Genomic DNA, 17,015 nt, shown 5'->3' on the forward strand with positions numbered 1-17,015 from the left:
ATGAGAAAAATATGTTGAGAGAGAGAGAGAGAGAGAGAGAGAGAGAGAGAGAGAGAAGAGAGAGAGAGAGAGAATCTAGTTTCGACCTTCTTGCAGAGAAATAGGTTAAATGGTCACTAATAAAAATGATGTGTTTACTCTTTGAAAAACATGTTGATACATTAGAGAGAGAGAGAGAGAGATGAACTGGCACAGTTATGATTATCAAAATTTTTCAGATTCTCCTAAGTCTACCCAGAAGAATGTTCTCATTAATTAAATGTGGATACTGGAGAAAGATTAAGTGAAAAAATTGGACAGCTAAGCAAGAAGAGACTAAAGGGAGGGAAAGTAAAAGGCAGAGATCACTGTACCTCAGTCTGCAGAGACGCCTCCGAGCCTACTAGCCCCATAAAAGCCAGCGGGATAGAGCATGGGGCTTGCAGCTTCATCCTAACATACAGTAGTGTATGTATGTATGTATATATATTATATATATATATACATATATATACACACATATATATATACATATATATATGTATATATATATATATGTATATGTATATACATATATATATATATATATATATATATATATATATATATATATATATATATATATATATATATATATATATATATATATATATATATATATATATATATATAATTACACATATGCGTGACTGAGTGTTTGTTTGCATGTATGTATTTATAAGTGTATGTATGAATATATGTATGAGTTACTTAATCTTATAACAAACCGTCGCAGACTGCTGCATGCGTTGAGGCATCAGGGTAAATAAAAAAACCAATGAAATAAGAATTTAGTATTATTATTATTATTATTATTATTATTATTATTATTATTATTATTATTATTATTATTATTATTAACAACTGAATAAAAAAAGCAAGACTGCAAACCAGACTATTATTATTTTCATCACGCAGCGAGACCTTCATCCCCATCTTTGCAACTTGATAAGTGAGATTGGGAAACCACTGCATTTATATGTGACCATAAATAAAAAAAAAAAACCCTAGGTAATATATACGTCAAGGTCGTGAAGAACCATCAAGTAATCCCATCTTGCTACCATCTGGTCATCGACTTTTAGTCGCTTAATGATTTTTTTTTCCAATAGAAAATAGGGGATTTTAGTCTTACAATGATTTTTTTCTATAGGAAAAATGGAATTTTAGTCGTATGATAATTTTTTCTCTTAAAAAAAAAGGAATGTTAGTCGTTTAATTATTTTCTTTATAGAAAAAATGGGAATTTTAGTCGTTTCATTATTGTTTTTCTTTGAAAAAAAAGGAATTTTAGTCGTTTAATAATTTTTTTCTGTAGAAAAAAGGGGAATTTTAGTCGTTTAAGAATTATTTTAGTCGTCCAATGATTTTTTCTCTGAGAAAAAATTTCAGTTGTTTAATGATTTTCTCTATAGAAAAAAAGGAATTTTAGTCGTATAAGGAATTTTTCTCTGTAGAAAAAAAGGAGTTTCAGTCGTTTAATGATTTTTTTCTATAAAAAAAGGAATTTAGTCATTTAAGGATTTTTTCTTTAGAAAAAAAGAATTTTGGTCATTTAAGGATTTTTTCTCTGTAGAAATAGAAAAGAATTTTTGTCATTTAAGGATTTTTTCTCCGTAGAAAAAAAAGAATTTTAGTCGTTTAATGATTTTTTTCTATAGAAAAAAGGAATTTAACCATTTAAGGATTTTTTCTATAGGAATAGAGGAATTTTAGTCATTTAAGGATTTTTTCTCTGTAGAAAAAAAGGAATTTTAGTCGCTTAATGATTTTTTACGTAGAAAAAAAGGAATTTTAGTCGTCTAATTATTTTTTACGTAGAAAAAAAGGAATTTTAGTCATTTAAGGATTTTTTCTCTGTAGAAAAAAAGGAATTTTAGTCGCTTAATGATTCTTTCTGTAGAAAAAAAAAGGAATTTTAGTCGTTTAATTATTTTTTTCTATAGAAAGAAAGGAATTTTAGTCATTTAAGGATTTTTTCTCTGTAGAAAAAAAGCAATTTTATTCGTTTAATGATTTTTTTGTATAGAAAGAAAGGAATTTATTTGTTTAATTAATTTTTCTATAGAAAAAAAAAGAATTTTAGTCATTTAAGGATTTTTTCCCTGTAGAAAAAAAGGAATTTTAGTTGTTTAAGGATTTTTTCTGTAGAAAAAGGAATTTTAGTTGTTTAGTGATTTTATTTCTATAGAATAAAGGAACTTTTAGTCTTTTAATTATGTTTTTATGTAGAAAAAGGGTAAATTTAGTCGTTTAATTATTTTTTTCTATAGAAAAAAGGGAACATTTGAGGGATAATTCGCTGTTTTTTTAAATCAAACAATTTTTATTTGATAGATGATTCCATCGTTTCTTTGTGGAATAAACGTGTAATATTTAAGAGATAACTTCATGGTTTTTTGTGGAAAAAACATGAAATATTTGAGATAATTCCCTTTATGGAATAAACATGTAATATTTGGGAGATAATTCCTTGCTGGTTTCTGTGGGGATTAAGCATGTAATATTTTTTATTTGATTAACATGTAAGATTTGATAGATGATTCCATGGTTCTTTGTGGATTAAACATGTAATATTTGGGAGATAATTCCCTTCTTTCTTTGTGGAATAAACATTGATTAAGTGAGAGATGATTCCATGATTTCTTTGTGGATCAAACATGTAATATTTAAGAGATAATTCTCTGTTTTTTTAATAAACATGTAATTTTTGAGAGATTATTCCCTTTACTGTGGAATAAACACGTAATATCTGAGAGACGATCCCCTGGTTTCTTTGTGGAATGAACATGAAATATTTGAGAAGTAATTTTCTGTTTTTTTTTTTTTTGGGGAGTAAACATGAAATATTTGAGAGATAATTCCCCAGTGTCTTTGTAGAACACACATGAAATATTGGAGAGAATATTCCATTATTTCTTTGTAGGAAAAACATGGAACATTCTAGAAGAGAGGCTCTGATTTTTTTGTGGAAAAAATATGAAATGCTAGAGAGAAGATTCTCTAGTTTCTCTCTGTTGAAAAAACAAAACATGCAATATTTCGGAGAGGATGCTACAGTTTCTTTGTAAAAAAACGATAAAGTTAAGTATACCTTAGTAAAACCAGACCACTGAGGTGATTAACAGCTCTCCTAGGGCTGGCCCTAAGGATTAGATTTATTTTACGTGGCTAAGAACCAATAGGTTACCTAGCAACGGGACCTACAGGTTATTGTGGAATCCGAACCACATTTTAACGAGAAATGAGTTTCTGTCACCAGAAATTAATTCCTCTGGTCCTTCATTGGTCGGTCGGAGAATCGAACGCGGGCCCAGCAGAGTGCTAACCGAGAACGATACCAACCCGTCCAATGAGGAACACTGTAATAAACCATAAAATGTCCTGGAAAAGATTCTGTGGCATCTGGGAGTAAAATATATGGAAATTATCTTTTATATACAAGTGTGAAACCATTGTAGATGACGTGTCTGGTCCCACACTGACACAATATTGATTGACCTTGAACTATAAACTGGCGTTACAAGAACTACGATCATCTACATGCACACGATTAAGAAGAGTATTACTAACGTCCGTTTCACTGTCCCACGTCCAACTCTGATTCCAGGAAAATGCATATCCAAACTCTGGTTCCAGGAAAATGGCATATCCAAAATCTGGTTTCAGGAAATGGCATATCCAAAATTTGTTTCCGGGAAATTGCATATCCAAACTCTGATTCCAGGGAATGGTATATCCAAAATCTGGTTCCAGGAAATGGCAAATCCAGAGTCTGATTCCATGAAATGGCGTTTCCAAACTCTGAATCCAGGAAATTTCATATCCAAAGTCTGATTCCAGAAAGTGGAATATCCAAATTCTGATTCCAGGAAATGGTATGTCCAAATTCTGATTCCAGGAAAATGCATATTCAGTCTTTGATTCCATGAAATGGCATATCCAAACTCTGATTCCAGGAAATGGCATATCCAAAGTCTGATTCCAGGAAATGGTATGCCCAAATTCTGATTCCAGGAAATTGCATATCCAAAGTCTGATGCCATGAAATGGCATATCCAGACTCTGATCCCAGGAAATGGTATGTCCAAATTCTGATTCCAGGAAATGGCATATCCAAAGTCTGATTCCAGGAAATGGTATGCCCAAATTCTGATTCCAGGAAATTGCATATCCAAAGTCTGATGCCATGAAATGGCATATCCAAACTCTGATTCCAGGAAATTGCATATCCAAAGTCTGATGCCATGAAATGGCATATCCAGACTCTGATCCCAGGAAATGGTATGTCCAAATTCTGATTCCAGGGAATTGCATATCCAAAGTCTGATTCCAGGAAATGGCATATCCAACTCTGATCCCAGGAAATGGTATGTCCAAATTCTGACTCCAGGAAATTGCATATCCAGAATCTGATTCCAGGAAATGGCATATCCAACTCTGATTCCAGGAAATGTTATGTCCAAATTCTGATTCCAGGAAACGGCATATCCAAAGTCTGATCCCAGGAAATTGAATATCCAAACTCTGATTCCAGGAAGAGGCATATCCAAACACTGATTCCAGGAAATGGCATATCCGAACACTGATTCCAGGAAATGGCAAACCCAGTCAGATTCCAGGATTTACGATCTGTCTATGAGCATCCCGTAGAGGGGTTTTGCCATTAGGCACCTCATGCTGTGTACTGCGGGCATTACTTAAATGTTCTTTGCAGCGTCTCTTCGGCCCCTAGCCACAGCCCCTTTCGTTCCTATTACTGTACCTCCTTTCATATTCTCTTTCTTTCATCTTACTTTCCACCCTCTCCTAACAATTGATTTATTGTGCAACTGCTAGATTTTCCTCCTGTTACACATGTCAAATCTTTTTACTGTCAGTTTCCCTTTCAGCGCTGAAAGACCTCATAGGTGCCAGCGCTTGGCCTTTGGACTGAATTATACATTCTATTCTGTTTTGTTCTATCTATGAGCATTGTTAAAACTTGACTCCTCGTAAACCCTTAAACGCTAAACCCTGAAATATTAAAACTTCATCTACAGATGTAAGTTAAAGTCACTTTTTCAAGAACTTGGATGGGGAAAAGAATTACTTAGAATCTGCAGAAACCAAAAACTGATCTTTGTCCATTAAATGTGCTTGCCGATTGCATGCAGTTCGTCTGAGATTAAACGTCTCCTCTTAAAGTAAACCAGTTTTAATATGCGAGTATCATTTAATATTCCCACCTAGGCTTTGCTTTTTATTAGTTTTCTGAAAAGAAAACTATTGTGCCAGCTTTGTCTGTCCGTCCGCACTTTATTCTGTCCGCACTTTTTTCTGTCCGCACTTTTTCTGTCCGCCCTCAGATCTTAAAAACTCATTTACATTATTGTGGCTTTTTACCCCTGTTCTTAACCCCTTTTTTATATTTTGGAAAAATACAGTCTCTCATTTACATTACTGTGGATTTTTACCCCCTGTTCTTAACCCCATTTTTGTATTTTGGAAAAATACAGTCTCTCATTTACATTATTGTGGATTTTTACCACCCTGTTCTTAACTCCTTTTTTATATTTTGGAAAATACAGTCTCTCATTTACATTACTGTGGATTTTTACCACCCTGTTCTTAACTCCCTTTTTGTATTTTGGAAAAATACAGTCTCTCATTTACATTATTGTGGATTTTTACCACCCTGTTCTTAACTCCCTTTTTTGTATTTTGGAAAAATACAGTCTCTCATTTACATTACTGTGGATTTTTACCACCCTGTTCTTAACTCCCTTTTTTGTATTTTGGAAAAATACAGTCTCTCATTTACATTACTGTGGCTTTTTACCACCCTGTTCTTAACCCCTTTTTTATATTTTGGAAAAATACAGTCTCTCATTTACATTACTGTGGCTTTCTTACCCCTGTTTTAATTTTGGCCAGTCTTTTTACATTATTGTTGTAAAAATACAGTCTCTCATTTACATTACTGTGGATTTTTACCCCCTGTTCTTAACCCCCTTTTTTGTATTTTGGCAAAATACGGTCTCTCATTTACATTATTGTGGCTTTTTACTCATGATATCTTGCAATTCTTTTTTCCCCCGTTTCTCCTCAGATTTCCTTAACACCTCCTCTTGTAACAAAACCCGCCATTGCGGTTCCCCCGTCAGTCCTTCATTTATGCGTCAAGTTCTCACAGTCACAACATTATCATACGCCTACCAGTGTCTGAAGACTCTCTCGTTCTTCTGCTTTATCTCTGTCACCTTTCGCCTTGAATTTTGTTTATTCATTTTGCATCTCTAGATCTCGTTTCACTTTGGTGCCTTATTCTCACTTCTTTCTTTTGCTTCGTCTTAATTACGTTTATGGTTAATTTTGTGAACCTCTCCGTAGAATTATGCGTTCTGTTTCTGCTGTTAGGCCAGTCAAGTAATCTTCAGTTGAACTGCTGCCAAGTCTTTATTCGTCTTTTGTCACATGAATGAGCACGAAGGCACTATGTGTATATGTATATAAATATATATATATATGTATATATATATATATATATATATATATATATATATATATATATATATATATATATATATATATATATATATACACACATATATATATATATATAAACCCGGCGAAACAGTGTAGGTGACTACTGGTTCGCCGTATATATATCAAATGTATATTATATGACTAAATATATTACGCGTAATGACTGATTACGCATGTTGACTGTAACATATATATGAAATCATAGGACAATAAGAATTCACATTTTTAGCACAGACTCACACACCAAAATAACAGAATTAAGTCTGAATGATGTGGAACGTAGAAAAATAACTACTCCAGCGAGAAACTGAAAATAAAAATCAGGTTAACCAAAGAAAGATTCTTTCAGATGTACTGCTGTGTTTGGTATTTCTTCTCTAATAACTTCTTTAATACATTTCTAAAGGATTGTATTTTTATTGCCTTTGATGTGCAGGTGTGTAAATGATATTTACCACAAGAGGATCCTTGAGTCCTTATCCCCTATTCCTTCCTTGCTCCGCCTCATCCTCAGCCAGCGAGGAATCCGATCCTTCTCGTCTTCAAGGACACAACCTCCGTATATTAAAGATGGTGGCTGCGTACGTACCCCATAAACGGCCCCCCCCCTCGGGTCCTTCCCTACGTCCCTCCCTACACCCAACACCCCTCTCCTCCTCCGCTCTCTCTCTCTCTCTCTCTCTCTCTCTCTCTCTCTCTTATGAATGAAACTATGAATAACATAAATTTTCACGCATGCTATCATGTGCCTGTCGACGACGCCAAAAAATTTTTTTGACGAGATGAGGCTGAAAATGGCAGACATTCCCAGGGCATGATGGATTCGTGGCATGGAGGCTGACAGGGTGGGTACCACCAGAAGTTGAGTGAGTGGGTATAAATAAAGGAAGGTACCCAAGCTCAGCAGGTCATTCCTGGTCGATCTCGCTCAGACTAAACAACGGTTCGGTGAGGAACAAGTCACTCTCTCTCTCTCTCTCTTTATATATGTATATATATATATATATATATATATATATATATATATATATATACTATATATATATATATATATATATATATATATATACTATATATATATATATATATTTATTTATTTATATATATATAAATATATATCTTCTCTGACAGACGTTCTCCTTTTTAAAAAAATTCGTGCATGCTATTAGGGATTTAAGAAACGCACAGTTTAAAGCCAATTCCTGGATTTTTTTTTAGTTTTTGTTGAATGCCAAATAAGTAAATATATGCATGGAAGAACTTTTATTATTTTATTTTTTTATTTAGGTTAGCTGCAATTTGTTGGACTCTGCCAAATCCTGTGAAAATGTGAAACGAATTTTGTCCAAAATGTTTCTTGCTCTGCATCTACAAATGATTCCTGTTGAATCAAGGAAAGATGCTTGTTGCATCAGGGAAGGATTCCTGTTGCATCGAGGAATGATTTCTGTTGAATTAAGGAATGATTCCTGTTGAATCAAGGAATAATTTCTGTTGCAACAAGGAATGAATCCTGTTGAGTTAAAGAATTGTTTCTGTGGAATGCTGGAATGATTCCTGTTGAATCAAAGAATGATTCCTGTTGAATCAAGAAATGATTTCTGTTGCGTCAAGGAATGATTCACGTAGCATCAAGGAATGATTCCTGTTAAATCAAGGAATGATTCCTGCTGAATCAATGAATAATTCCTGTGGTATCAAGGAATGGTTCCTGTTGCATCGTCAGTGGACAAATTTACCGCTTTTAAGGCGTTTGAAGTTATAATAAGTTTGGAGCTACCGTTTCTGAAACGACGTTCTTAACCGCTCAGTTATTTTTGGAATTTATTCTGCTATTCACCTAATTCATCACCGTCTCTCTTATTCACCGTGTAAAATTTGGAAATTGGAAGTTATTATATTTCTCTATTATTTTGAAGTTTTTTTTTTATCTTTTTACTGTTCACCATATTCATTACCTGCTCTCATAATCAGCGGTTAAAATTATTTTTTTGATCTTGTATCCAAATTGCAAGTTTTTATTACACTAAATTTTTTTTATGGAAAATGGACGGGATTTTTTCTTTTTTATATTTCTCGATAAATACCAGAGGAGATTTATTTTTCCAAGTTGGAAACGATTATGTTTCTCATGTGATGTAGAGTAGTTTTTTATTTATTAATTTTTTTTAAAGATCTAGATGACTATTTTCCACATGTGGGTGAAGGTAATTATTTTTCATATGAGAATCATAGAACCGGATGATAATTAAATTTCCCGCATGCAAATGTCAATTTTTTTTCATTCTTTTAAATTTATAGAAAATAATTTTTTTCAATAATAAGAGAACGGTATTTTTAATCAATGTTCGGTTGGTAATTTTTTCTTTTCGTACTTTATTTAAAAAAACATTTTTCATAAATGTTTGGATGGTGATTTTTTCTGTATGTATTTTCTAAATAAAATTTTTCGTTAAATGTCCGGATGGTAATTTTTCATTATTTATTTTTTTTTATAATTTTTTTCATTAAATGTTCGGATGGTAATTTTTTCTGTATGTATTTTTTAAATACAATTTTTCATTAAATGTCCTGATGGTAATTTTTCATTATATATTTTTTTAATAAATTTTTTGCTAAATATTCGGATGGTAATTTTTTCTTAATTTTTTAAATAAAATTTTTTGTTAAATGTCTGGATGGTAATTTTTCATTATTTATTTTTTAGATAAATTTTTTTCGTTAAATGTTCGGATGGCAATTTTTTCATTATACGTTGGAACGACATTATTCGTCATATTTTTCTATAAATAACCCTGATATGCCAACTGTGCAAGATGTTTGTCCAACTTATATATAATTTAGAACTGAAAAGTCCGTGCTCTTTAATATGATATTTTTGTTACCGTGTTTTATTTATTTATGCTTTCTTATTTTTAGTTATCTGTAAAAGAAAACAATTGAGATGGCTTTGTCTGACCGTCCGCACTTTATCTGTCCGCCGTCAGCTCTTAAAAACTACTGAGGCTAGAGGGCTGCAAATTGGTATGTTGATCATCCACCCTCCAATCATCAAACAAGCCAAACTGCAGGCCTCTAGCCTCAGTAGTTTTGATTTTATTTAAGTTAAAGTTAGCCATGATCGTGCGTTTGGCAACACTATAGGACATCCCACCACCGGGCCGTGGCTGAAATTTTCATGGGCCGCAAGTCATACAACATTTTAAGCTGTACAGAAAAACTTCTCGCATTTTTTGTATTGCGCTGAAGAAACCAGTCGTCTGCATTTTTATACCTATTGAATTTTGTTTATCGGCTCATTTATTTATTTATTTACTTATTTATCTATCTACCAGTCTTTATCTGTCTATCTATCTTTCTATTTATTTACAGACATCCTTTTTGCCTGTACGGCGTCCATTCTGTTCATTTTGCTCTCTTTTGTTTTATTTATCCAGAGACTATTTATTTATTTATTTATTTACTTGTTTATCTATCTATCTCTCTATCTCTCTATCGATCTATCTATCTTTCTATTTATTTACAGAGATGTGGGTCATCCAGCTTCTGATAAGCCTGTTGATTGAATCAAGTGTTGGCCCTTCCGGCTGATATGGTAAGTGCTGTTGTCAGAGATTAAGTGCTTGGTCCTTCCAGAGACTAAGTGCTGTTGCTAGAGATCAAATTGGTTTTCCAGCTTTCATGATAAGTGCTGTTGCTAGAGATCAAGTGCTTGGTCCAGCTTTCATGATAAGTGCTGTTGCTAGAGATTAGTAATAAGTTGCTGTTGCCAGAGATCAAGTGCTTGGTCCTTCCAGCTGTCATGATAAGTGCTGTAACCAGAGATCAAGTGCTTGGTCCTTCCAGCTTTCATGATAAGTGCTGTTGCTAGAGATCAGGTGCTTGGTCCTTCCAGCTGTCATGATAAGTGCTGTTGCTAGAGATCAAGTGCTTGGTCCTTCCAGCTTTCATGATAAGTGCTGTTACTAGAGATCAAGTGCTTGGTCCTTCCAGCTGTCATGATAAGTGCTGTTACTAGAGATCAAGTGCTTGGTCCTTCCAGCTGTCATGATAAGTGCAGTTACCAGAGATTAAGTGCTGTTACTAGAGATAAACTGATGCTACCAGAGATCTAGTGCAACTTGTACCATGACTTAGAGGACCATGTTGCAAGTTTTTAGCAACAATAATTTTATTTTCATTCTTAGAGGGCAGAACCATTATAACCATAAAATCACCTTTCCGCTTTCTGTCCTGTCTTGACCAAAATTCCTAAACAAAATTTATTCGATATAATTTTTCAACTGCGTGAAATGACAGTAATCGAAGAAGAACAATACATACTTTTTAAAATTTTTTAAACGTAATTAGAATAATTCATTCATTACTAGGTTTGTGGAGAGGCTACAGCGAAAGATAAACTCTACATTATTTTTTCTTAATTCTTTAAAGTGATCATATAAATAAGTGCTGATAAAGGAAGGAAAATAGTAAATAGTGACGGAACCAGTAAAGGTTTACTGTAATTCAATGAAATGGCGCATGCATACTTGCATACTCACCTTGTTCTCTTTCTTTCTTTGTTTATATATATATATATATATATATATATATATATATATATATATATATATATATATAATATATATATATATATATATATATATACAATATGCCCTCTTAATATATATATAATATATATATATATATATACACCCAAGGTTTAATTTTTCTCCTGTTATATATATATATATATATATATATATATATATATATATATATATATATATATATATATATATACACTGTATACACACACACACACACACACACACAGTATTACCCTCCCTTTGCAGCCAATGCCTTATGACTTCGCCTACGGAGTGAATGGCGGTGAATTCGGCGACATCAAGGCCCACAAAGAAGTGACTAGCGTGGACGGACGAACCGAGGGAGAATACCGCTGGCTCCAACCAAATGGTCTGTACATGTACGTATACCGGGAGTTTAAGGACCATAGGCCCCGAGGATTTCACACATAGTTGTTGATTTCTGACTCTTCTGCTTTCACTTATACTCTCAAAGCTGAATTTACTTTGTTTCCGCATTTCTGCTTTCTGCAATTTAAGTTTGATATTTTTCTGAAGAGGCCCATTTAACAAAGAAAGAAATTTTAATAAACCACTATATTTTGGCTAATGCACACCTGCCCTAGTCTCGAGGCCTATTGGAATGTCTTTGTTTTTTATGGGTTAATTAAGAAAAAAAATTACCAAGTATTATAAGATATTTGTCAATGAAGAAAGACAAAGGTAAGATGGAGATTATAAAACAGGAGTGCAGATGTACACACTAATAAGTCATTTTAATGAGTGATTTAGGCTTTTCACTAAGAAGTTCTTTAAAGAAGATTTTCCCCAATACATGTTCTTAACATGTCTCTTGTTGGTGATCATTATCAGAGACATTTTACCGAAATATTAAGACTATTTTTACAAATTAGCCGTAATATTTGCCCTACAGGTATTCCAGTTAGTGTTTTATGCTTCTTTGCATATACTAAGTTTTAACCTAGCAATTTTATTGAAAATTTTAACAAATTTTATTTAAAATTTTAACCTAGCAATTTTATTTAAAATTTTAACTAGCAATTTTATTTAAAATTTTAACCTAGCAATTTTATTTAAATTTTCTACCAACGCTCAAGTTGCAAGGTGTGCAAATACACGTCTCAGACTTGTCTTGGAAATCTCATCAGGAAATTTTCCTTGTATTTGCTAAACGCATCTCAGTGCAATTAGAAGCTGCACAAATATCATTTTATGCAACAACAAATGTTTATTGTACTCATAATCACCTTTTCAAATCCTCGCAATTATCTTTGTATCTGTGTTGGCAAGAGTATGTTATAGAGGGCTTCTTTGATTAATATCAAAATTTACTAATATTTATGTTAAAAATGTCAGCTTGTGAGCTAACTTTATTGGGACAGTCAAGTTTGTGAGTTTTTTCTTATTTTAGAAATAAAAAGGTTTTACTTTTGATCTGATATCATCAGGATTTAATGAGTCTTTTGCTGTCCTCTTGAACAGTGTAACCCGCTACTTTGTCGACGGTGACAGTGGCTACCAGGCAACAGTGAGCGAAGAAGCAGGCCCAGAAGTGACTAACTTTTATTCCAATAGCCAGGACGAGCAAATCAGCACCGCTCAGCAAAGCGTTGACAGTCAGCAAACACTGACCAGTCAGCAAAATTTCAACAATCAGCAATCTCAGACATCTCAGCAAACGTTCTCTCGGCAAGTCACAAGTAACCAACAGAGCCAAAGCAGCAGTGCTTCTTCAGTGCAGGGATCAGCAGGTCTTATAGTTACCTCTCAGGCTGCAAATCTTGGAGGAGTCAGTAGTCTGGAGAACTCACAGCAATCAAGCGCTTTTGTTGAATCTGGAGCAACCAGTTCCTCTCAGCAACTATCAACTGGCTTCAGTCAAGTGAATACAGAAAGTCAGTCTGGATCAACTGATCTGCGCCAAGGTGCTGCACTAAGCAGTGTTAGCCAGTCAGTTTCAGCTGGAAGCCAGTCTGTTTCATCCGGCAGTAACGAGCTTGACCAAATTACGACTGTTGCTCAAATACTGGTAAGACCCGCGGTAATTGCATTTACAAACGAAGCTTCAGCTCTGAATAACGTTGGTGGGTCTAGAGTAACTGAAACAAGCCAATCTGGAGCAGATAGTCTTAGCTCCAGCACTGCCTCCAGTAGTTCCAGCCAGTCAGCAACATCTGGATCAAGCACATTCACCCAGTCTTCATCAGCAGGACTGATTAGTGGGTCCGTGGGAGCTACTCAGTCTTCTTCTGTTGGAGTCAGTGCCGAGTCTTCCTTAACAGGAGGTTCAAGCCAATCTGCCCTGTTGAGTCAGAGTCAAAATAGTCGCAACAGAGCAACTTCAAGTGCTGCTTCGTCTTCCAGCAGCTTTAGCAGTAATCAGCAGTCTTCCAGCAGCTTTAGCAGTAATCAGCAATCCTCCAGCTTTAACCAGCAGTCAGGTGCAGCTGTGCTGGCCGGAGACGTTAAGAGCATTGCTGTTATTCTTGCTGGAAGCCCAGAGGCCGCAAATCTCCGTAAGAACTAAATTTCTGGAACTTTGGTATTAACAGCGACAGACAGGCATTTTGAAATGTTTTGTAATTCCTTCGGTAAGTTAATTAATGATTTAAGCATATTTCTAACGAAGGGTTGATGAACTTTGTTGGTCTGTGGCAGTGGTTCTCAACCAGGGGGGAATTTCAGAGTTTCTGATGGGGTGGGGAATTGTGACCAAGAATTTTTAGTATTATATGCATATTATTTGTAATGCACCGTTTGAGGCAGACAAATTTGGGAAAGGGGGGAATGACATTCTGACATATGGTGAAAGGGTGCATGGGCCAAAAAAGGTTGAGAACCACTGGTGACTGTATGGTATTATGATGAGTTTCATTAAAGGACTGGCCCACTGAGAAAAGTTTTGGTAATGAGATGGTCAGGAAATATAAATTTACATGAAACGCACCGTCAATCCCTCGAAACATTTTTTTTATATAGAGGACCGCATTCATTACTGAATTCTGTATCTCTGATGTAGACCATTTTCTTAATAAAGATAACCAAGCATTTCTATGATTTCTTGTCTTTGCTTAAGAAATACAGCCGTATAAACCCAGGAGCTTATCTTTTAGTATATTTGTGAAACAATCGAAGATAAAGGAGGGAATATTTTTAAAGAGCTAAAATGTTTTACGCATATGAAGTGTTTCTCGGTGATTTCACTCCCTGACTAAGAATATAACAATGAAGACTACCTGGATAAAATGCACTAAAATTACGAAAATTTAAAATGTTAGAGCACATTTTAGAAAGTATAGAAGGGGATTTGTAATAGGACAGAAATTGACGTGAAACATATTTAAATATATTTTGATTTAGCTTATGGTACACAAAATAAAAGGCCAGTTCCCGCTTATTTCCTTATACATTTCTCTCACCAATCCTTTTGGCACCTTTCCTACATCCTAACATACCTTACACAGCTTAGACAGCTGTTAAATTGTCTAGATGAGCAAAGCTAATTTCAGCAGTGAAGTAAAAAAAATGAGCAGTTATGGATGATCTGGCAGAAAAAAAATTAAGGAAAACCAATCAAATAAATATTAATATTTATATCTATAAAGTAACAGACAAGGAGAAGAGAGAGATTATAGAATTTCAATTATCTGTAAGTAATTTGAGGAAATAACTCCATCTAAGTGCGTCATATATGAGTAAAAAACAGCTCTCTCTCTCTCTCTCTCTCTCTCTCTCTCTCTCTTTGTCTGAGCTTAGTTAGGGGTTTGGCTACCCGGAAAAATGATAATTATTGTCGTCGTATTCAGTTCATCCCTATTCTGCATCTCACCAATCGATCATTACTTCAGTCAACAACAACCGGAGTAAGCCTTGCCTACGGGGGACGTCGGTCTCTTTCACAACAATAAAGGACAAACAATTCACAGTAGCGTACATTAACGGTAAACTTGCAAGCCCCGCATGTCATCAGATGCCAGTCAGGAGGGAGCCATGGACTTTCCAGTGCCAGTCATCCGGGGATTGCGGTCGGATCCGAGAAGGACCTGGGAGTCAATACGTCAGTCATGTTCTGAATAATTCCAGTGGTTCCTCCACTCCGTGTGAGACGCTGACGGCTAAACCAATAGTCGATTCAAGAGATCAGTTGTTGCAGGTACTCGGTAAAGATCAGTGTCTGTTGCGGGAATGAATCATTTAGTGATTCATCGAGAGAGAGATTTCACTGAGCCTAACACTTGAAATTTGCATCAGAAAACTATTCCCAAATCGCTTAAATAAACCAATTAGATAACCTTTTCAGGGAGGATCGAAGTTTTACGCTGAGTGTGGAATGGCTGTTATTTCAGATGACGCAGTTAATTTGTTGATAGTGAAGAGGGACTGCAGAAACTAGTAAAAGATTTTAAAAGTCTTCATAAGATTTGGCTTTCTGAAATGCACTTGTGTTAGAATTGTGTTGTAAGCCTGAATCGGAAACCGGAAGACGAAGCAGTGGATTCTGGATGGCATTATTAGGGATCAATTGTTTCCTGTAGGTATTTCGTGACGGATAATGATAGGATTATAGCAGAGGTGAATCACAGACAGGCAAAGAAGGGACGATAGCCGGGTGGCAAATCCCTGAGATGTATGCTAGCATTGCACCAGCCCCGGTTGTTTTGACATGCCCCTAGGTTGGGTTAGGTTAGAGTCCGTTTGGTAATTATGGGTGTCGGAAACACAATGAGATTATTTTCAAGAAAATTCTATGGTTATTTTCTAAGATGTGGCTTTCCGCTTTTTTCAGGGAAAGCCCGGCACTCGGTTACATGTGTATGGAAAAGATTCTGATGAGAAAAGGAGTGTCTTGAAGCCAAAGTTGGAATGCATAAAGGGATTGTTGAGACAAATCTTTTATGGAGGTGTAATATGGCTACTGAATGCTAAGAAAAAAAGAAATTGGGAGCTGTTGAGATTGATAGTTTTGCGGGGCATATGTGGAAAAATATAAACCATAACGCTCTAAGATGGTTTTTAGGGGAACAGAAGATGATAGGTCGGATTGTTGAACCTACAATTAGGCCTATAGGCACTTTGATGAGATGTAGCAATGTTCCTTTATACACGTGGAAAGGAAAACTAATTTATACCCTACACTGACGGTGTATGGTATTAAACACGGGGAAAACACCCCTAGAAGGAATTAAGTAGTAGTTTTGTGAATTACCGGGAGTAATAGCTTATACGATAATATATATAAATATGTATATATATATATGTATGTATTATTTATATATATATATATATATATATATATATATATATATATATATATATATATATATATATATATATATATATAAGTGGAATAGATGGAGTATTATACCTATATAGTTCTAGGAAAAGGAAATATATATATATATATATATATATATATATATATATATATATATATATATATATATATATATATATATATGACCTTGGTACTATCTTGGATGGATAGAACATTAGGGCTAGAGTACTAGTGCACATTCTTCCCGATTTACATAATTAGATATTAATATTTGCGTTGCTTGGCATAATTTTCACTGCGGGCCAAACAATAAACGAGATACATACTTTTTATTTTTCTGTCTTGAGAACATCATACAGAAAACATTGATTAAGTAATTTTCTTTTCATTTATCAGGACTTGCCGTCTCCCTGAAAATTCTCAAGCTTGAATTTAAAAAAAAACAAAAAAAATCTCGAAATGGAAGAGCGCGGTTAAAAAAATCGTGAGGTACTTTTGCCATCTAAAATGCCGCTTGGAAAAGATGGAACGGTCGTTTTCACGTTGAGTATGAGTGAGCCAATCAAGAGTCACCTCATGAAACTTCAGTGAAACGGCTACCTGGC

The 17,015-nt window shown here is 34.5% G+C and overlaps 1 protein-coding gene across 1 annotated transcript in view; it reads left to right on the plus strand.

The window, feature by feature from the left end:
- The window catches only part of LOC136848195 (sericin-2-like), a 66,372-nt gene extending 52,187 nt beyond the window's left edge, over positions 1 to 14,185 (plus strand). Inside the window, exons 3-5 of the mRNA XM_067120507.1 lie at positions 10,073 to 10,141; positions 11,382 to 11,515; positions 12,618 to 14,185. Coding sequence (XP_066976608.1) covers positions 10,139 to 10,141; positions 11,382 to 11,515; positions 12,618 to 13,662 — 1,182 coding nt within the window. The 5' untranslated portion in view covers positions 10,073 to 10,138 and the 3' untranslated portion in view covers positions 13,663 to 14,185. The remainder of the gene's footprint in view (positions 1 to 10,072; positions 10,142 to 11,381; positions 11,516 to 12,617) is intronic.
- Positions 14,186 to 17,015: the final 2,830 nt, after the last annotated feature.

Source organism: Macrobrachium rosenbergii, chromosome 18, assembly GCF_040412425.1.
Source record: "Macrobrachium rosenbergii isolate ZJJX-2024 chromosome 18, ASM4041242v1, whole genome shotgun sequence".
Lineage (NCBI taxonomy): Eukaryota > Metazoa > Arthropoda > Malacostraca > Decapoda > Palaemonidae > Macrobrachium > Macrobrachium rosenbergii.